General features: G+C 49.9%; 2 protein-coding genes across 2 annotated transcripts; both read left to right on the top strand.

Moving 5' to 3' along the window:
- Positions 1-12,034: 12,034 nt before the first annotated feature.
- On the top strand, positions 12,035-15,137 carry LOC136578068 (uncharacterized PE-PGRS family protein PE_PGRS44-like). The gene is made up of 4 exons (XM_066577977.1): positions 12,035-12,923; positions 13,033-13,569; positions 14,055-14,765; positions 14,875-15,137. The coding sequence occupies exons 1-4, from the start codon at positions 12,035-12,037 to the stop codon at positions 15,135-15,137; spliced, it is 2,400 nt and encodes a 799-aa protein (XP_066434074.1).
- Positions 15,138-15,167: 30 nt separating this feature from the next.
- Positions 15,168-19,157, top strand: LOC136578067 (WAG22 antigen-like). Its single transcript, XM_066577976.1, has 5 exons — positions 15,168-15,411; positions 15,897-16,655; positions 16,765-17,109; positions 17,211-18,785; positions 18,895-19,157. Exons 1-5 carry the CDS (start codon positions 15,168-15,170, stop codon positions 19,155-19,157), a joined length of 3,186 nt encoding a protein of 1,061 aa, XP_066434073.1.
- Positions 19,158-21,925: the final 2,768 nt, after the last annotated feature.

Below are 21,925 nucleotides of genomic sequence, written 5' to 3'. Positions count from 1 at the left end.
GGATCCTCCGCCCTGCAGGCACAATGTCCCTCTGTGGGGATCCTCCACCCTGCAGGCACAATGTCACTCTGTGGCGATCCTCCACCCTGCAGATACAATGTCACTGTGGGGATCCTCCACCCTGCAGGTACAATGTCACTGTGGGGATCCTCCGCCCTGCAGGGATCCTCCACCCTGCAGGCACAATGTCACTCTGTGGGGATCCTCCGCCCTGCAGGCACAATGTCACTCTGTGGGGATCCTCTGCCCTGCAGGCACAATGTCACTCTGTGGGGATCCTCTGCCCTGCAGGCACAATGTCACCCTATAGGGACAATGTCACTCTGTGGGGATCCTCCGCCCTGCAGGCACAATGTCGCGCTGTGGGGATCCTCCACCCTGCAGGCACAATGTCACGCTGTGGGGATCCTCCACCCTGCAGGCACAATGTCACTCTGTGGGGATCCTCCACCCTGCAGGCACAATGTCACTCTGTGGCGATCCTCCGCCCTGCAGGCACAATGTCACTCTGTGGGGATCCTCCACCCTGCAGATACAATGTCACTGTGGGGATCCTCCACCCTGCAGGTACAATGTCACTGTGGGGATCCTCCGCCCTGCAGGGATCCTCCACCCTGCAGGCACAATGTCACCCTGTAGGCACAATGTCACTCTGTGGGGATCCTCCGCCCTGCAGGCACAATGTCACTCTGTGGGGATCCTCTGCCCTGCAGGCACAATGTCACCCTATAGGGACAATGTCACTCTGTGGGGATCCTCCGCCCTGCAGGTGATCTGGATCATATTTTCCTCCAGCAGGTTTCAGGGTATTCTATAGCTTCCTAATTGTATAGTGTGCACACATAATGAAAGAATCCAATCGGACACAAGTCATCAGCCTTGAATCTCAACCAGCTCTTCCTCGAGTTACAAGAGCCTCAGGTCTTTATTGAAACACATGATACCTGCCCTTTATGGGCGTGCAACAGATTACATCAGTAACATATACATTTTCTTATTCGCTGGGTCATATAGAATTCTCTGCCCACCTTCTCTCAAGTCTAGTGTATTGTGGACTTTGTCCCCTCAGCATGCAGTCAAGCTGAAGGAATTTCAGTGTTATTTAAGAAGTTTCTGTGTGGGGGCAGGGCTGGGGAAACATCCAAGATGAACACAAGCAATACATATAGCACTGTGATTTACCTCTTTCCCTATGCAGCAGAACTCCACATTAGCCTGAAGTCAGAAAACACACATCTTTCACCATGCCATTGTCCAGCAACTACCATAGAGTCAAATCACTACAGCTGCGTAATACTTCCAGTTCATTACAAATCAATAGACATTTTACGCTAACTAATCATCATGACTACCACACAGGGATCCTCCACCCTGTAGGGACAATGTCACTCTGTGGGGATCCTCCGCCCTGCAGGAACAATGTCAGACTGTGGGGATCCTCCACCCTGCAGGCACAATGTCACTCTGTGGGGATCCTCCACCCTGCAGGCACAATGTCGCCATGCAGGGATCCTCCGCCCTGCAGGCACAATGTCGCCCTGCAGGGATCCTCCACCCTGTGGGGATAATGTCACTCTGTGGGGATCCTCCGCCCTGCAGGCACAATGTCACTCTGTGGGGATCACAGCCCAATATCGCAGCAGCCTAAAAGGGTGTCGCAAGTTTTCGTGGCAGAGATGGGAAAACCCTGCCTTCTGTTTGTCCATCTTTCGGAAACAGCCGAGCCCTTCTGCCCAGCGCTTTTTGCATAGCTCTTATGAAGTGAATGAGAGCTACGCACCCTGCGCAGCATACCCCAAGTTATACATACGGCATAGCACCCCGCTTCCGCAGCTCCCAGTAACATCAGTGTGAGCTGAGAAGAAAAGAGCGCAGGGCTGCAGCACTCGGCTGCTTCTGTAACTTCTGACTGGGTACCCGGTAACTATAGCTGCGGTTTCCCATCTCACCTATTAAAATGGAAATACTGCTTTAATGCTTTAATGAGTACCTGCACTTACAGAATGTTTTTGGCATGTTATAGAAACTTGTCTAGAACATTGATTAGTGGGGGTACCGCTGCTGTGACCCCAGCTGATCGCTGGAATGAGGGGGCTGAGGCCCTCACTCGAGCACTGTGTCCCATTGGCTAAGTTCGCTCTTTTTTGGCTGCTTCTGGACTCAGCTGGATAGAAGCTTCCTGTGCACCTCTAGGAGGCAGTATTAAGCTACTAAAAAAGAGCCAAGGGGGCACAGTGCTCAAGTGAGAGATGCCGAACCGCAGCATAAGTGGTATCTCCACGTCCATAACAAACCTGTAAGAAAATACTACATTTATCCAGAACAGTTCATTCCATAAAAAAGGAAATGTCAAAATAGCCATTTTCGGTTCATCTAGATTTTCCAAAATGGGAATAAAAAGTAATCAAAAAGTCATCTATACCTCAGTGGTACTAATAAAAACTACAAGTCATCTTGCACAAAACAAGCACTCATACGGCTCCGTCGATGGAAATCTGAAAAGGCTCCGGTCTTTGAATGTGTCACAAAAATATATATTGTGCAAAAGTAATAAAAAAAGATAATTTTTTTTTCTGCTAATGTTTTTTCAGTAAAACATTAACAAGTTATCCAATACATTATTTGCACCCCAAACTGGTTCCACTACAAACTAGAGCTCCTCCCACGAAACGTGAGGCCGAATAGGAAACATTCAAGTGCGGCTCGTATTCACGCTGCTCACATGAACATAGTAGATGTATAGCCTGTATCCACAGAGGGAAGATGAAGAGGCGGCACTGCTGGGTATCCAGAATAAGAAACATCAAAAATAGGTGAAAACCAGACGCGGTGCACGCAGGATAGACGACAGCTATCTCACGCTACATGATGCTTTATCAAGCCTACACAAAACCTAGGGAACCGGGGCTGTATTTAAATGCAACGCCCCATTTGTTGCCTAGTAACCAGTAAACAATTGAAACAAACAGTTAAAATCATAGGTAAAACCTGCAACTCATTTCTGTCATTTAGACCCGATCCTCCCAAAGCGTTTGTTCTACTGATACATTACGCTCCTCGCTGCCGCGATAACTGATGCTTATCTCATCCATTTTCTGGACAGTCCATTCCTTCCAGAGCTGTAAATCTCAAAAACTTTCCCATGACCTCCGTGCTCCTCTCACATTTTGGATCAGCCTTGTAGCTCCCACTCCAGTTGTGATTGATCTCATGTGTTTAGCAATACGTTTGTATGAACCTCTTAGGCCTCATGTCCACGGGGTTTAAATCCGCCACGTTTCTCCCGCACACGGATCCGCGCCCCATAGGCATGCATTGGACACCCGCAGGTAGTTAAATACCTGCGGATGTCATTTTTCCTGTCAGGCGCGGATCCGTGTGCGGGAAAAAAATGGCATGCTCCATTTTCGTGAATACATGAATTGTAACTTCTCTATGAGCCCTGCAGTAATATCAGTGCATGCATGGATGAACACTGACTCCCTATGCATCCATGTATCCCATGATGCCTCCTTGGTGACCTTCGCTTTAAAAATATTGAATTACCAAAAAATTTTTTCACAAATTTAACACATGACGTAGTAAACACAAATGACAACCCTTGATTCCACCAACACGTAAAATGAAACACTGCCACGGTTTTGGGCCAAAATAAATTTTAATATATGGACTTTGATCATCCACAACAATTGTGAATGGGGCCTTTGGAGCTGAAGAACCAGGTAACAACTGTGGCTCTGTCAGGGCCAGCTGGATGGCAAGAAGCCTCCGGCGCATTCTGGAAGCCCTGAACCATGCGAGCATCTGCAGTGCTTCCATAGGCCTGAATATCAATCAGTACAAATCAGTAGTCACTGTCGGCTACCGCCAACAGGACTACTGAAAAGTACTGCTTGTAGTCAAAATATTGGGACCCTGAGCGCGGCAGCTTCTTTACACACACATGTGCTTACCATCCAGGGCCCCAACGCAGTTAGGGAACCGCGCCGCTGCTTCAAAACCTGCAGCGATCTGCAACCATTGCTGGACAGAGGGAGGCGACATCACGGACTGCCTCAAACGCACCCAAATGACGTTGCAGGTCCTCCTGATGATCCCACTGATGGCGGTATGGCCCAACAGGAACTCAAAATGCAGGGATGCAAATGAGTTCCCGGAGGCGAGGAATCTGAAACCACAAAACAACAATTTAGACGTGCATACAGAACAAAAGGGGGAAAGCAAGGTACGGGAAAGAGGGTCAAGGTACACGCAGATGAAACTATTTAGACATTCCTTAACAAAGGGAAAACTAAAGAGGAGCGAGGAGCACACTGAGATACCAAAATTTTAAGATATTGTGAAGAAAAACCTTCTAGTTGAAATGGATCAAAACGTCAAACCTCAAAAACTTACCGTAGGGTGACCGGCAGACGCTCTTCTGGTGAGATGCAATGCCTCATATTCGTGTTGGCAAAGGTCAGTCCAGGTCGTAAGTCTTCCAGCAGCTTGCCCAAAGCTTCCAAGACATGCGGGTAAAAGCAGAAAACTCCGGGCGAGTACGCACGTCTGAAGTGCCCCTTTTGTTGTCGCTGAGACACTGTAGGGTGCACCCAGGACCTCTTCTTTTACTTGCGGAGCTCTTCCTTCTCCAGTGCCTTTTGCGACAACCTCGCAAAAAAAGTCAGATCAGCCAGGCCAACAACACAAAGTCTTGACCGTACGGCATCTTTCCTGACAGAGTTCTAGCAGCTCTCACAACAACCGAAGGACAAAGGGAATGAAGACTGTCGGACTAGCTGACTAACCCCAGAGACCTGATGTCTGTGCTCATAGCAATGCTGGGTGGCTAGAGGACCTACTAGGGTAAGGGGCCACATCTGAGGCACAATTACAGAAAGGGCTACATCTGAGGGCATAATTACTGAGGGGGCCACATCTCAGGGCATAATTACTGAGGGCCCCACGTTTGGGGGGCACAATTACTGAGGGGGCCACGTTTGGGGGCATAATTACTGAGGGTCCACATCTGAGGGCAGAATACCTGAGGGGGCCACCTTTGGGGGCACAATTACTGATAGTCCACATCTGAGGGCATAATACTGAGGGGGCGACATCTGAGGGCATAATTACTGAGGGGGCCACGTTTGGGGGCACTGTTATTACTATGAAAGGGATGGTCCGAGATATAATTTCCCCATTTGACGGGATGCTCTTCGCGCCCTCCGATAATAAAATCTGCTACACCGCCCCCAGCTTTGATCCCACCAGTGACGTCATAGTCACAGGCTACTGCAGCCAATCACAGAGCTCATTGATAAAATGCCGAGTTTTGCAATGAAGGGTGGGAAGAAAGAAGAGGGAGCAGATCTTGTACTTGGGGTTGTCAGAATCTATAAACCGATGTCTTGGTCTGGGAATTGTGTTTTCTCCTCCCGTTTTATATATGGGAGTGAGATTGCTTCATTCCTGACAAGTCTGCGCGGTGCAGCTGGTTCACAAAACGTCACACCTTCCCAGGAGGCCGTACAAATACATGAAAAAATGTAGGAAAATAGTAGTTGTAGGCGCCATCCCTTTTCTTAAAGAGGCACGAGACGCATTTCTGAGCTCGACTCCTCTGTTGTTATTAAGAATTAATCCAGCATACAATAGACGTGTTTCGGGCCGTTGCGCCCCTTCCTCAGTATTTAGCTGGGGACTCACAGCCGGCGCTGGTCTGTTCTCTTTACAGAGGAGTGGAGCACTGAAACCTGTAAATACAATGTCATCGGCGAGAGCGGAGCTGCCGGGATGAGACATACGGGGTCGGGGGAGGTCAGCAGAGGAGATTGTATGATTGTCAGACATGGAGAGCAGCAGTCCAAAAAATGAACCCCAACTCTGACAATCCCTTTAATCTAATACTATTATTATTCAGCAACCGTATGGCGATATTTCTTGGTCACAGTACGGTAGTGTTATTTAGTCACTGCTTCATACAAACCCTGCAAAACATCCAACAGACATGCGCCGCTCATGTTACATGTGACCGCTCAGCCAATCGCCACTCTTGGCCCATTTTTCAGTGTGATACCTGACCTCCTCCCTCCCCACCATCTGCGTGCAGGACTGCAGACACTGGGAGAAGTCAGGGTTCACACTGATTACAGCAGCTACTGCTGGACTGCGACTAGAGGTGAGTAAGAGTGCTTTCATATGGGACGACCTATTGGGCGCAGATGCCAGACAGTGGTCCCAGCGATAATCATTGTGCCTTTACACAGGAACGCCCATCGCTCCGTGAATGTTTGGCATTCAGTCTGGTCAGCATTTACACTGAGTGATAATTGTTCAGATTCCCGCTGGATGTCCATGTAAAAGGGCCCTTAGATTAGGGGCGGGGCCTGTTGCCGGGGACCGCGTCCCAAATCCAGAATTGTCCTGCAGAATCCAGAGTGGTTGAGAGGCATGATCACTGTGAGGGGATGCAAGAGGTTTTGCTTAGCACAAAAGGGTGTGCCACTTGCCACGCTACATGTGACACTAAAAGTTTCCTCTTCTTGTTGCTCAGAAGTTGGGAAGTCTGTAGGACGACTCCGTCTTATAGAGTCACTTGGCTTTGTCTGACACTTCATGGTGGAGCGTTCACAAACTGCACCGGATAAGAAGGGGAGGATCATTTCTTTCCCCTTCATTAAAGGGGTGATCCCATGTTGGCCAAACATGAGGAGATGAATGTGTGGTGTCGGGGCATCTGGGCTACACTCTTCCCATAACTCCCATAGAAGTCAGTCTGAGTTCTGCCAACAATGTAGCAGAGTTAGCTGTGTTGTCTCCGCAGTCCCCAAGTTACAGGAACAGCGGAGCTCTCGCTGCTGGGATGTCTGCATACTTCCTACTGACTTATAGGGGGGTTACAGGAGCAGCTGTTTCAGTCCTCTTGACCCCCCAACCCCTCCGACCCCAGAACAGGAAATAGGTGCGGGGCCCCGACGACCTGGGGTAGACATAAAGCATCTGAGATGGGAATACCCCTTTGAGCAATGTGCAGATGGCGACAAGCAAGAAGCCCGGTCCCGTAGTTCCTGTTGCCTTCATGTCTTATGTCCCAGCAGATATAACAGTTTCCAACAACCAATAACTGGAATAGTCGCTGCTGTTAGTGTAGAACTAGTATTTATTAGTATAGCGTCACGTAATACCGCCGGTTGGCAGCAAGAGACAAACAAAAAGTTTATTAAGTCTCCTCTGTCTGCAGTGACCCCAGATGTTGTCCTCCGCAGGCCACCATCCCAGAAGTAGTGCTAGAGGGGTAGAGCGCTCCGGTTCCAGGGGCGCTCCATGTCGCGGTCTTCCTGCTCCATACCGCCGGCCAGGAAGATGAGCAGTCGCGTCTTGTCTGGCTTACTTCAGTCTTATCCAATGTCTTTAAGCTGTGGGACAAAAATGTAAGAAATAAGTTAAAGCACAAATATGTTTCCCACAGGTTCAGCATGGAGGTGTCTACAGTTATGGAGTCCGGTAGCGGTCAGGAAAGCCCAGCGACTAGTCTGTAGTGTGCAGATGTCGGGTCCATTGTGGCCGGGTGTTTAGTCCATCGCTCTAGACATTGTTGGCCTGTGTTGGCTTTATGTCTAATAAAGGCTGTAAAGGTCCGGCTACATAAGTCTAGAGTCCTGCACTCACCCTGCAGCGCCCTGTAACAGCAGCTTGGTGGTCCAGCCGACACATTTAGGCCAGTGATGGGCAACCTTTTGAGCTTGGTGTGTCAAAATTCACCAAAAAACGATGGTGTCAGTTCGAGAAAAAAAAAACATAAATTCGAGATATTTATAGTTTAAATAACAAAAATGTTTAATTGTAACATATAACTGTATTTAATAAACCAAAAACTAATTATTTACCTTACCTGCTTAGTGACTTCTTTGTTCATCCGTCAGTCGGTTTCTTTTGTTGGTCTTGATATTATTTAACTGGTGTGGGGTGCCATGGACTGAGATAAGTGAGGAAGGGGGGGGGGGGGATTCTTTAACTAACCTGCCTATTAGTGACTTTTTGTTGCTCAGTTTCATTGGCTAGATCTTCAATTGAAGGCCGGTATTTTGTACACTTCAAGCCCAAGCAAGCGCTACTAAACTCATCTGTCAGTCTTTTTTTTTTGTTGGATTTGATATTATTTAATTCTGAGAATAAGGTCTCACAAAAGTACGTAGAGGGAACAATTGTGAGTAAAGCCATTGCCATATTCTTCAGGGTGCTAAAAGTGTCTGGTAATCGGTTCCAGACACTCCAAATCTCCTGTTCGTAGTGGCACTCCTCTTGATTCTCCAAGCGACACCTTTCCAGATTCTCAAGCTTTGACCTCAAGTCGACAAACACCTGAGCCCAGATGCTGTCTTGAAATTCTGCAAGTTGCATCTCCAAATCATCAATTTGCATCCATTGGAAACCATTTAATTCCAAACTACTGTAGACGACTACATCAGGATGCTTAATGATTTTCATGGTCTGTTCTAGGCTTCTAAATTGGTTAAATCTATCACTGAACTGGTTAAGTAACGAGCCTAAAACATGCTGGTACTTTGTATGCAAGGGTTCCATTTCATTTGGTACAGCTGCACTGGCCTTCTCAAAATACTTGGTCACTTGAGGAAAATACTTATAAGTTTTAGTTTCTACATCTCGCTTGAAAATTTTAAGTTTACTTTCAAAAGCTTGTATGTATCCAAACATGACGTCAATACTTTTACCAAAACCTTGTAACTTTAGGTTCAGTTCATTAAAATGAACAGAGAGATCTGTAAGAAACATCAGGGTGTTGACCCACTTATCATCATTGAGCTGAGGAAAGTTTCCCAGATCCTTATCCTCAAGAAATACCATAATTTCTTCAAAGCACTCCACAAAGCGCTCAAAAACTTTGCCTCGGCTCAGCCATCTTACATTATTGTACATCAGGAGTCCACTGTAGGTGGAATCAACCTCCAGTAAAAGCGCAGAACATTCTCGCTTGTGAAGGGGGCGAGCAGCCATTAAATTTACTATTTTGGTAACAACTGACATTAAGTCGTTTAAGTTGGTGAATCCTGCCTTGGCACATAAAGCCTCCTGATGGATAATACAGTGAAAAGGCACAATCGGATGTCCAATAGCTTCCGTAAACAATTTGACAAATCCAACTTTTTTCCTCACCATGTTTGGTGCCCCATCTGTCATCACTGACACTACTTTAGAGATATCAATGCTTAGGTCACAGAATGTTTGGATAACAACCTTACAGATTTCACTTCCTGATGTACTTGTAGGCACTGATACTAACTTTATCAACTCTTCTCTCATTGTGAGACCATCAGAATATCGACCAATTATGGCCAACTGAGCATGTGATGTGACATCAGTAGTTTCATCAAGAGAGATCGAAAATTATTTACAATTACTTATGTCTCTCTTTAATTGATGTTGTACGTTTGTGTTCAGTCTCATTATTCGGTCTTTTATGATATTTCTACTGAGCGGTAACTCAGATATCCTCTTAATAATTGCATCTTTATTCTGAATATCGTGACATAGACCTGGTGCACATCGTAGGAGAGTGTCTTTAATAAATTCTCCCTCACTGAGTGCTTCCCCATGCTGAGCTATGGAGTGAGCGATGGTCAGACTTGCAGATGTTACATTTGTAGAGCCTTTTACAAATTTAAGGATGGAATTAGATTGGCTCTTATAAAGGTGTAGCTGTCTGGAAATGTATTCCTTCCTTTCATCCTCACTTCAAGAGCTGAGAATGATTAGTTTCAAAATGTCTATTTCTATTCCATGTTCTGCTTACTACCGTTTCAGTACATAGAACACAAAATGATCTGCCATTTTTTTTCTATAATGCCATACATCTCGGTCCATGTCTCTTGAAAGGGTCGGCTACCGCTACTCCTACCACTCCCTTTACTTAACCTTGTTTTTTTAATTTTTGGGTTCTCCATCAGGGGGCAGTGACAGAAGATAGAATAATAGATAGCCTGTTAGCCCTGCAGGCAATTAGGGGTTAACTAGCCTAACTGACCACAAGATAGCACATCTTTTAGGGAAGGGCAGGGTTAATAAGCAGAAATAGGGCTTAATAAGGATGCACAACAGTAATGGTGGTGAAATGGAGTCTGCACTATGTTGAAAGATGGCGTTCCTTATGTAAATTAAGATGGCTGCCGCTATTTCTAATGGCGGAAACAGCACCCATAGCACAGGCCCTCGCCTCTCCCAGCCTCCCCCTCACTTATCTCAGTAATGCTGCTAGTGACTGCTGGTAATGGTGATCACAGGGTCCCCAGAGATGCATCCCCAGCGGCCGGAAGTGAGGTCAAAGATTCCCCAGTGGCCTAACCGGAAGTCCCAGAACTAGACGTTCTGTGCCAGAGTTCTGTTGTTTTGGCCTACAGACCTCCGGCACAGAGTGTCTACAGCAATGTTTTATCCTCGACTACTGCACCTGGCCGTGCGGGAGGCGAGGATGAAACATCCTCCTCAGCATGCAGCCCCATACTTCTCTGTATGCGGCCGCATGTCAGCGATTATAGCTACGCATGTCAGTGCTGACAATTTAGAGGTGCAATTAATCTGCATTCTGCCTTTATCGCTAGGCACAATCATTGTGGTTTCCAAGATGGCGGTAGTCCCAGGTGTCTCTGATGTTCCCTGGTCTCATTGATGGTCTCCAGGTATAAATGGCAGAGGTCGTAGGTGTCTCTGATGTTACAAGGGGTGCAGACGGTAGCACCGGCCTCATTGATGTTCTGCTGGTACAAATGGCAGAGGTCACAGGTATCTCTGATGTTACAAGGGGCGCAAATGGTAGCACCAGCCTCATTGATGGTCTCCTACGCACAAGGGGTGCAGATGATAGCACCGGTCTCATTGATGTTCTCCTGGTGACTACGGGTACAGATGGTAGAACCGGCCTTATTGATGTTCGCCTGGACACAAGGGGTGCAGATGGTAGAAAAGCCTCATTGATGTTCGCCTAGGCACAAGGGGAACAGATGGTATCACAAGTCTCATTGATGTTTGCCTAGACACAAGGGGTGCAGATGGTAACATTGGCCTCATTAATGGTCTCCTGATCACAAGGGGTTCAGATGGTAGCACCAGCCTCATTGATGTTCTCCTGATCACAAGGGGTGCAGATGGTAGCACCAGCCTCATTAATGGTCTCCTGATCACAAGGGGTGCAGATGGTAGCAGCAGCCTCATTGATGTTCGCCTGGACACAAGGGGTGCAGATGGTAGCAGCGGCCTCATTGATGTTCGCCTGGACACAAGGGGTGCAGATGGTAGCAGCAGCCTCATTGATGGTCTCCTGATCACAAGGGGTGCAGATGGTAGCACCAGCCTCATTGATGTTCTCCTGATTACAAGGGGTGCAGATGGAAGCACCGGCCTTATTAATGTTCGCCTGGGCACAAGGGGTGCAGATGGTTGCACCAGCCTCATTGATGTTCGCCTGGGCACAATGGGTACAGATGGTAGCACCAGCCTCATTGATGTTCTCCAGCTATAAATGGCAGAGGTCCAAGGTGCCTCTGTTGTTACAAGAGGGGCAGATGGTAGCACCAGCCTCATTGATGTTCGCCTGGGCACAATGGGTACAGATGGTAGCACTGACCTTATTGATGTTACCCTGGGCACAAAGAGTACAGATGGTAGCACCGACCTAATTGATGGTTTCCTGGTCACTAGGGGTGTAGATGGTAGCACCAGCCTCATTGATGTTCGCTGATCACAAGGAGTTCAGATGGTAGCACAGGCCTCATTGATTTTCACCTGGGCACTAGAGGTGCAGATGGTAGCAGGAGCCTTATTGATGTTCGCCTGCGCACAAGGGGTACAGATGGTAGCATCAGTCTCAGTGATGCTCTCCTGATCACAAGGGATGCAGATGGTAGCACCAGCCTCATTGATGGTCTCCTGCGCACAAGGGGTGCAGATGGTAGCACCAGCCTCATTGATGTTCGTCTAGGCACAAGGGGTGAAGATGGTAGCACCGGCCTCATTGATGTTCGCCTGATCAAAAGGGGTTCAGATGGTAGCACAGGCCTCATTGATGTTCACCTGGGCACAAGAGGTGCAGATAGTAGCAGGAGCCTCATTGATGTTCTTCAGTTATAAATGGCAGAGGTTCAAGGTGCCTCTGTTGTTACAACGGGGTACAGATGGTAGCACCAGCCTTATTGATGTTAACCTAGGCACAAGGAGTGAAGATGGTCGCACCAGCCTCATTAATGGTTTCCTGATCACAAGGAGTGCAGATGGTAGCACCAGCCTCATTGATGTTCTCCTGATCACAAGGGGTGCAGATGGTAGCACAGGCCTCATTGATGTTCTCCTGATCACAAGGGGTGCAGATGGTAGCAGGAGCCTCATTGATGTTCGCCTGGGCACAAGGGGTACAGATGGTAGCAGCGGCCTCATTGATGTTCTCCTGATCACAAGGGGTGCAGATGGTAGCACCAGCCTCATTGATGGTCTCCTGCGCACAAGGGGTGCAGATGGTAGCACCAGCCTCATTGATGTTCACCTGGGCACAAGAGGTGCAGATGGTAGCAGGAGCCTCATTGATGTTCGCCTGGGCACAAGGGGTTCAGATGGTAGCACAGGCCTCATTGATGTTCACCTGGGCACAAGAGGTGCAGATGGTAGCTGGAGCCTCATTGATGTTCGCCTTGGCACAAGGGGTAGAGATGGTAGCAGCAGTCTCATTGATGCTCTCCTGATCGCAAGGGGTGCAGATGGCAGCAGCCTCATTGATGGTCTCCTGATCACAAGGGGTGCAGATGGTAGCACCAGCCTCATTGATGTTCTCCTGATTACAAGGGGTGCAGATGAAAGCACTGGCCTCATTGATGTTCTCCTGGGCACAAGGGGTGCAGATGGTAGCAGCAGCCTCATTGATGTTCCCCTGATCACGAGGGGTACAGATGGTAGCACTAGTGTCATTGATGTTCTCCAGTTATAAATGGCAGAGGTCCAAGGTGCCCCTGTTGTTACAACGGGATACCAGCCTCATTGATGTTCGCCTAGGCACAAGGGGTGAAGATGGTAGCATCGGCCTCATTAATGGTCTCCTGATCACAAGTGGTTCAGATGGTAGCACCAGCCTCATTGATGGTCTCCTGCGCACAAGGGGTGCAGATGGTAGCACCAGCATCATTGATGTTCTCTTGGCGACTAGGGGTACAGATGGTAGCACTGGCCTCATTGATGTATTCCTGGGCACAATGGGTGCAGATGGTAGCATCAGCCTTATTGATGTTCGCCTGGGCATAAGGGGTGCAGATGGTTCAACCGGCCTCATTGATGTTCGCCTTGGTACAATGGGTGCAGATGGTAGTAGCAGCCTCATTGATGTTCTCCTGATTACAAGGGGTGCAGATGGAAGCAGCAATCTCATTGATGTTCGCCTGGGCACAAGGGATGCAGATGGTAGCACCAGCCTCATTGATGTTCGTCTGGGCACAAAGGGTACAGATGGTAGCACCATCCTCATTGATGTTCTCCTGATCACAAGGGGTGCAGATGGTAACACAGGCCTCATTGATGTTCGCCTGGGCACAAGAGGTGCGAATGGTAGCAGCAGCCTCATTGATGTCGCCTGGGCACAAGGGGTACAGATGGTAGCAGCGGCCTCATTGATGTTCTCCTGATCACAAGGGGTGCAGATGGTAACACCAGCCTCATTGATGGTCTCCTGCGCACAAGGGGTGCAGATAGTAGCACCAGCCTGATTGATGTTCCCCTGGCTACTAGGGGTACAGATGGTAGCACTGGGCTCATTGATGTTCTCTTGGGCACAAGGGGTGCAGATGGTAGCACCAGCCTCATTGATGTTCGCCTGGGCATACTAGGTGCAGATGGTAGCACCGGCCTCATTGATGTTCGCCTTGGCACAAGGGGTGCAGATGGTAGCAGCAGCCTCATTGATGGTCTCCTGATCACAAGGGGTGCAGATGGTAGCACCAGCCTCATTGATGTTCTCCTGATTACAAGGGGTGCAGATGGTAGCAGCAGCCTCATTGATGTTCTCCTGACCACAAGGGGTGCAGATGGTAGGAGCAGCCTCATTGATGTTCTCCTGATCACAAGCGGTGCAGATGGTAGCACCGGCCTCATTGATGTTTGCCTGATCACAAGGGGTTCAGATGGTAGCACAGGCTTCATTGATGTTCACCTGGGCACAAGAGGTGCAGATGGTAGCAGGAGCCTCATTGATGTTTGCCTGGGCACAAGGGGTACAGATGGTAGCAGTAGTCTCATTGATGCTCTCCTGATCGCAAGGGGTGCAGATGGTAGCAGCAGCCTCATTGATGGTCTCCTGCGCACAAGGGGTGCACATGGTAGCACCAGCCTCATTGATGTTCACCTGGGCACAAGAGGTGCAGATGGTAGCAGGAGCCTCATTGATGTTCGCCTGGGCACAAGGGGTTCAGATGGTAGCACAGGCCTCATTGATGTTCACCTGGGCACAAGAGGTGCAGATGGTAGCAGGAGCCTCATTGATGTTCGCCTTGGCACAAGGGGTAGAGATGGTAGCAGCAGTCTCATTGATGCTCTCCTGATCGCAGGGGGTGCAGATGGCAGCAGCCTCATTGATGGTCTCCTGATCACAAGGGGTGCAGATGGTAGCACCAGCCTCATTGATGTTCTCCTGATTAAAAGGGGTGCAGATGAAAGCACTGGCCTCATTGATGTTCTCCTGGGCACAAGGGGTGCAGATGGTAGCAGCAGCCTCATTGATGTTCCCCTGATCACGAGGGGTACAGATGGTAGCACTAGTGTCATTGATGTTCTCCAGTTATAAATGGCAGAGGTCCAAGGTGCCCCTGTTGTTACAACGGGATACCAGCCTCATTGATGTTCACCTAGGCACAAGGGGTGAAGATGGTAGCATCGGCCTCATTAATGGTCTCTTGATCACAAGTGGTTCAGATGGTAGCACCAGCCTCATTGATGGTCTCCTGCGCACAAGGGGTGCAGATGGTAGCACCAGCATCATTGATGTTCTCTTGGCGACTAGGGGTACAGATGGTAGCACTGGCCTCATTGATGTATTCCTGGGCACAATGGGTGCAGATGGTAGCATCAGCCTTATTGATGTTCGCCTGGGCATAAGGGGTGCAGATGGTTGAACCGGCCTCATTGATGTTCGCCTTGGCACAATGGGTGCAGATGGTAGTAGCAGCCTCATTGATGTTCTCCTGATTTCAAGGGGTGCAGATGGAAGCAGCAATCTCATTGATGTTCGCCTGGGCACAAGGGATGCAGATGGTAGCACCAGCCTCATTGATGTTCGTCTGGGCACAAAGGGTACAGATGGTAGCACCAGCCTCATTGATGTTCTCCTGATCACAAGGGGTGCAGATGGTAACACAGGCCTCATTGATGTTCGCCTGGGCACAAGAGGTGCGAATGGTAGCAGCAGCCTCATTGATGTCGCCTGGGCACAAGGGGTACAGATGGTAGCAGCGGCCTCATTGATGTTCTCCTGATCACAAGGGGTGCAGATGGTAACACCAGCCTCATTGATGGTCTCCTGCGCACAAGGGGTGCAGATAGTAGCACCAGCCTGATTGATGTTCCCCTGGCTACTAGGGGTACAGATGGTAGCACTGGGCTCATTGATGTTCTCTTGGGCACAAGGGGTGCAGATGGTAGCACCAGCCTCATTGATGTTCGCCTGGGCATACTAGGTGCAGATGGTAGCACCGGCCTCATTGATGTTCGCCTTGGCACAAGGGGTGCAGATGGTAGCAGCAGCCTCATTGATGGTCTCCTGATCACAAGGGGTGCAGATGGTAGCACCAGCCTCATTGATGTTCTCCTGATTACAAGGGGTGCAGATGGTAGCAGCAGCCTCATTGATGTTCTCCTGACCACAAGGGGTGCAGATGGTAGGAGCAGCCTCATTGATGTTCTCCTGATCACAAGCGGTGCAGATGGTAGCACCGGCCTCATTGATGTTTGCCTGATCACAAGGGGTTCAGATGGTAGCACAGGCCTCATTGATGTTCACCTGGGCACAAGAGGTGCAGATGGTAGCAGGAGCCTCATTGATGTTTGCCTGGGCACAAGAGGTGCAGATGGTAGCAGGAGCCTCATTGATGTTTGCCTGGGCACAAGGGGTACAGATGGTAGCAGTAGTCTCATTGATGCTCTCCTGATCGCAAGGGGTGCAGATGGTAGCAGCAGCCTCATTGATGTTCTCCTGATTATAAGGGGTGCACATGGTAGCACCAGCCTCATTGATGTTCACCTGGGCACAAGAGGTGCAGATGGTAGCAGGAGCCTCATTGATGTTCGCCTGGGCACAAGGGGTTCAGATGGTAGCACAGGCCTCATTGATGTTCACCTGGGCACAAGAGGTGCAGATGGTAGCAGGAGCCTCATTGATGTTCGCCTTGGCACAAGGGGTAAAGATGGTAGCAGCAGTCTCATTGATGCTCTCCTGATCGCAAGGGGTGCAGATGGCAGCAGCCTCATTGATGGTCTCCTGATCACAAGGGGTGCAGATGGTAGCACTGGCCTCATTGATGTTCTCCTGATTACAAGGGGTGCAGATGAAAGCACTGGCCTCATTGATGTTCTCCTGGGCACAAGGGGTGCAGATGGTAGCAGCAGCCTCATTGATGTTCCCCTGATCACGAGGGGTACAGATGGTAGCACTAGTCTCATTGATGTTCTCCAGTTATAAATGGCAGAGGTCCAAGGTGCCCCTGTTGTTACAACGGGATACCAGCCTCATTGATGTTCGCCTAGGCACAAGGGGTGAAGATGGTAGCACCGGCCTCATTAATGGTCTCCTGATCACAAGTGGTTCAGATGGTAGCACCAGCCTCATTGATGGTCTCCTGCGCACAAGGGGTGCAGATGGTAGCACCAGCATCATTGATGTTCTCTTGGCGACTAGGGGTACAGATGGTAGCACTGGCCTCATTGATATATTCCTGGGCACAATGGGTGCAGATGGTAGCATCAGCCTTATTGATGTTCGCCTGGGCATAAGGGGTGCAGATGGTAGCACCAGCCTCATTGATGTTCTCCTGATCACAAGGGGTGCAGATGGTAACACAGGCCTCATTGATGTTCGCCTGGGCACAAGAGGTGCGAATGGTACAAGCAGCCTCATTGATGTCGCCTTGGCACAAGGGGTACAGATGGTGGCAGCGGCCTCATTGATGTTCTCCTGATCACAAGGGGTGCAGATGGTAACACCAGCCTCATTGATAGTCTCCTGCGCACAAGGGGTGCAGATGGTAGCACCAGCCTGATTGATGTTCCCCTGGCTACTAGGGGTACAGATGGTAGCACTGGGCTCATTGATGTTCTCTTGGGCACAAGGGGTGCAGATGGTAGCACCAGCCTCATTGATGTTCGCCTGGGCATACTAGGTGCAGATGGTAGCACCGGCCTCATTGATGTTCGCCTTGGCACAAGGGGTGCAGATGGTAGCAGCAGCCTCATTGATGGTCTCCTGATCACAAGGGGTGCAGATGGTAGCACAGGCCTCATTAATGTTCACCTGGGCAGAAGAGGTGCAGATGGTAGCAGGAGCCTCATTGATGTTTGCCTGGGCACAAGGGGTACAGATGGTAGCAGTAGTCTCATTGATGCTCTCCTGATCGCAAGGCGTGCAGATGGTAGCAGCAGCCTCATTGATGTTCACCTGGGCACAAGAGGTGCAGATGGTAGCAGGAGCCTCATTGATGTTCACCTGGGCACAAGGGGTTCAGATGGTAGCACAGGCCTCATTGATGTTCACCTGGGCACAAGAGGTGCAGATGGTAGCAGGAGCCTCATTGATGTTCGCTCTGGCACAAGGGGTAGAGATGGTAGCAGCAGTCTCATTGATGCTCTCCTGATCGCAAGGGGTGCAGATGGCAGCAGCCTCATTGATGGTCTCCTGATCACAAGGGGTGCAGATGGTAGCACCAGCCTCATTGATGTTCTCCTGATTACAAGGGGAGCAGATGAAAGCACTGGCCTCATTGATGTATTCCTGGGCACAATGGGTGCAGATGGTAGCATCAGCCTTATTGATGTTCGCCTGGGCACAAGGGGTGCAGATGGTAGCACCAGCCTCATTGATGTTCGCCTGGGCACAAGGGGTGCAGATGGTAGCAGCAGCCTCATTGATGGTCTCCTGATCACAAGGGGTGCAGATGGTAGCACCAGCCTCATTGATGATCTCCTGATTACAAGGGGTGCAGATGGTAGCAGCAGCCTCATTGATGTTCTCCTGACCACAAGGGGTGCAGATGGTAGGAGCAGCCTCATTGATGTTCTCCTGATCACAAGCGGTGCAGATGGTAGCACCGGCCTCATTGATGTTTGCCTGATCACAAGGGGTTCAGATGGTAGCACAGGCCTCATTGATGTTCACCTGGGCACAAGAGGTGCAGATGGTAGCAGGAGCCTCATTGATGTTTGCCTAGGCACAAGGGGTACAGATGGTAGCAGTAGTCTCATTGATGCTCTCCTGATCGCAAGGGGTGCAGATGGTAGCACCAGCCTCATTGATGATCTCCTGATTACAAGGGGTGCAGATGGTAGCAGCAGCCTCATTGATGTTCTCCTGACCACAAGGGGTGCAGATGGTAGGAGCAGCCTCATTGATGGTCTCCTGATCACAAGGGGTGCAGATGATAGCACCAGCCTCATTGATGTTCTCCTGATTACAAGGGGTGCAGATGAAAGCACTGGCCTCATTGATGTTCTCCTGGGCACAAGGGGTGCAGATGGTAGCAGCAGCCTCATTGATGTTCCCCTGATCACGAGGGGTACAGATGGTAGCACTAGTCTCATTGATGTTCTCCAGTTATAAATGGCAGAGGTCCAAGGTGCCCCTGTTGTTACAACGGGATGCCAGCCTCATTGATGTTCGCCTAGGCACAAGGGGTGAAGATGGTAGCACCGGCCTCATTAATGGTCTCCTGATCACAAGTGGTTCAGATGGTAGCACCAGCCTCATTGATGGTCTCCTGCGCACAAGGGGTGCAGATGGTAGCACCAGCATCATTGATGTTCTCTTGGCGACTAGGGGTACAGATGGTAGCACTGGCCTCATTGATGTATTCCTGGGCACAATGGGTGCAGATGGTAGCATCAGCCTTATTGATGTTCGCCTGGGCATAAGGGGTGCAGATGGTTGAACCGGCCTCATTGATGTTCGCCTTGGCGCAATGGCTGCAGATGGTAGTAGCAGCCTCATTGATGTTCTCCTGATTACAAGGGGTGCAGATGGAAGCAGCAATCTCATTGATGTTCGCCTGGGCACAAGGGGTGCAGATGGTAGCAGCAGCCTCATTGATGTTCGTCTGGGCACAAAGGGTACAGATGGTAGCACCAGACTCATTGATGTTCTCCTGATCACAAGGGGTTCAGATGGTAACACAGGCCTCATTGATGTTCGCCTGGGCACAAGAGGTGCGAATGGTAGCAGCAGCCTCATTGATGTCGCCTGGGCACAAGGGGTACAGATGGTAGCAGCGGCCTCATTGATGTTCTCCTGATCACAAGGGGTGCAGATGGTAACACCAGCCTCATTGATGGTCTCCTGCGCACAAGGGGTGCAGATGGTAGCACCAGCCTGATTGATGTTCCCCTGGCTACTAGGGGTACAGATGGTAGCACTGGGCTCATTGATGTTCTCTTGGGCACAAGGGGTGCAGATGGTAGCACCAGCCTCATTGATGTTCGCCTGGGCACAAGGGGTGCAGATGGTAGCAGCAGCCTCATTGATGGTCTCCTGATCACAAGGGGTGCAGATGGTAGCACCAGCCTCATTGATGTTCTCCTGATTACAAGGGGTGCAGATGGTAGCAGCAGCCTCATTGATGTTCTCCTGACCTCATGGGGTGCAGATAGTAGGAGCAGCCTCATTGATGTTCTCCTGATCACAAGCGGTGCAGATGGTAGCACCGGCCTCATTGATGTTTGCCTGATCACTAGGGGTTCAGATGGTAGCACAGGCCTCATTGATGTTCACCTGGGCACAAGAGGTGCAGATGGTAGCAGGAGCGTCATTGATGTTTGCCTGGGCACAAGGGGTACAGATGGTAGCAGTAGTCTCATTGATGCTCTCCTAATCGCAAGGGGTGCAGATGGTAGCAGCAGCCTCATTGATGGTCTCCTGATCACAAGGGGTGCAGATGATAGCACCAGCCTCATTGATGTTCTCCTGATTACAAGGGGTGCAGATGATAGCACTGGCCTCATTGATGTTCTCCTGATTACAAGGGGTGCAGATGATAGCACTGGCCTCATTGATGTTCTCCTGGGCACAAGGGGTGCAGATGGCAGCAGCAGCCTCATTGATGTCCCCTGATCACAAGGGGTACAGATGGTAGCACTAGTCTCATTGATGTTCTCCAGTTATAAATGGCAGAGGTCCATGGTGCCCCTGTTGTTACAACGGGATACCAGCCTCATTGATGTTCGCCTAGGCACAAGGGGTGAAGATGGTAGCACCGGCCTCATTAATGGTCTCCTGATCACAAGTGGTTCAGATGGTAGCACCAGCCTCATTGATGGTCTCCTGCGCACAAGGGGTGCAGATGGTAGCACCAGCATCATTGATGTTCTCTTGGCGACTAGGGGTACAGATGGTAGCACTGGCCTCATTGATGTATTCCTGGGCACAATGGGTGCAGATGGTAGCATCAGCCTTATTGATGTTCGCCTGGGCACAAGGGGTGCAGATGGTAGCACCAGCCTCATTGATGTTCGCCTGGGCACAAGGGGTGCAGATGGTAGCAGCAGCCTCATTGATGGTCTCCTGATCACAAGGGGTGCAGATGGTAGCACCAGCCTCATTGATGATCTCCTGATTACAAGGGGTGCAGATGGTAGCAGCAGCCTCATTGATGTTCTCCTGACCACAAGGGGTGCAGATGGTAGGAGCAGCCTCATTGATGTTCTCCTGATCACAAGCGGTGCAGATGGTAGCACCGGCCTCATTGATGTTTGCCTGATCACAAGGGGTTCAGATGGTAGCACAGGCCTCATTGATGTTCACCTGGGCACAAGAGGTGCAGATGGTAGCAGGAGCCTCATTGATGTTTGCCTAGGCACAAGGGGTACAGATGGTAGCAGTAGTCTCATTGATGCTCTCCTGATCGCAAGGGGTGCAGATGGTAGCACCAGCCTCATTGATGATCTCCTGATTACAAGGGGTGCAGATGGTAGCAGCAGCCTCATTGATGTTCTCCTGACCACAAGGGGTGCAGATGGTAGGAGCAGCCTCATTGATGGTCTCCTGATCACAAGGGGTGCAGATGATAGCACCAGCCTCATTGATGTTCTCCTGATTACAAGGGGTGCAGATGAAAGCACTGGCCTCATTGATGTTCTCCTGGGCACAAGGGGTGCAGATGGTAGCAGCAGCCTCATTGATGTTCCCCTGATCACGAGGGGTACAGATGGTAGCACTAGTCTCATTGATGTTCTCCAGTTATAAATGGCAGAGGTCCAAGGTGCCCCTGTTGTTACAACGGGATGCCAGCCTCATTGATGTTCGCCTAGGCACAAGGGGTGAAGATGGTAGCACCGGCCTCATTAATGGTCTCCTGATCACAAGTGGTTCAGATGGTAGCACCAGCCTCATTGATGGTCTCCTGCGCACAAGGGGTGCAGATGGTAGCACCAGCATCATTGATGTTCTCTTGGCGACTAGGGGTACAGATGGTAGCACTGGCCTCATTGATGTATTACTGGGCACAATGGGTGCAGATGGTAGCATCAGCCTTATTGATGTTCGCCTGGGCATAAGGGGTGCAGATGGTTGAACCGGCCTCATTGATGTTCGCCTTGGCGCAATGGCTGCAGATGGTAGTAGCAGCCTCATTGATGTTCTCCTGATTACAAGGGGTGCAGATGGAAGCAGCAATCTCATTGATGTTCGCCTGGGCACAAGGGGTGC

This window comes from Eleutherodactylus coqui, chromosome 8 (genome assembly GCF_035609145.1).
Source record: "Eleutherodactylus coqui strain aEleCoq1 chromosome 8, aEleCoq1.hap1, whole genome shotgun sequence".
NCBI lineage: Eukaryota > Metazoa > Chordata > Amphibia > Anura > Eleutherodactylidae > Eleutherodactylus > Eleutherodactylus coqui.
Note: the sequence above shows the minus strand (reverse complement) of the source record. Positions and strands in the feature narration are given on the sequence as shown.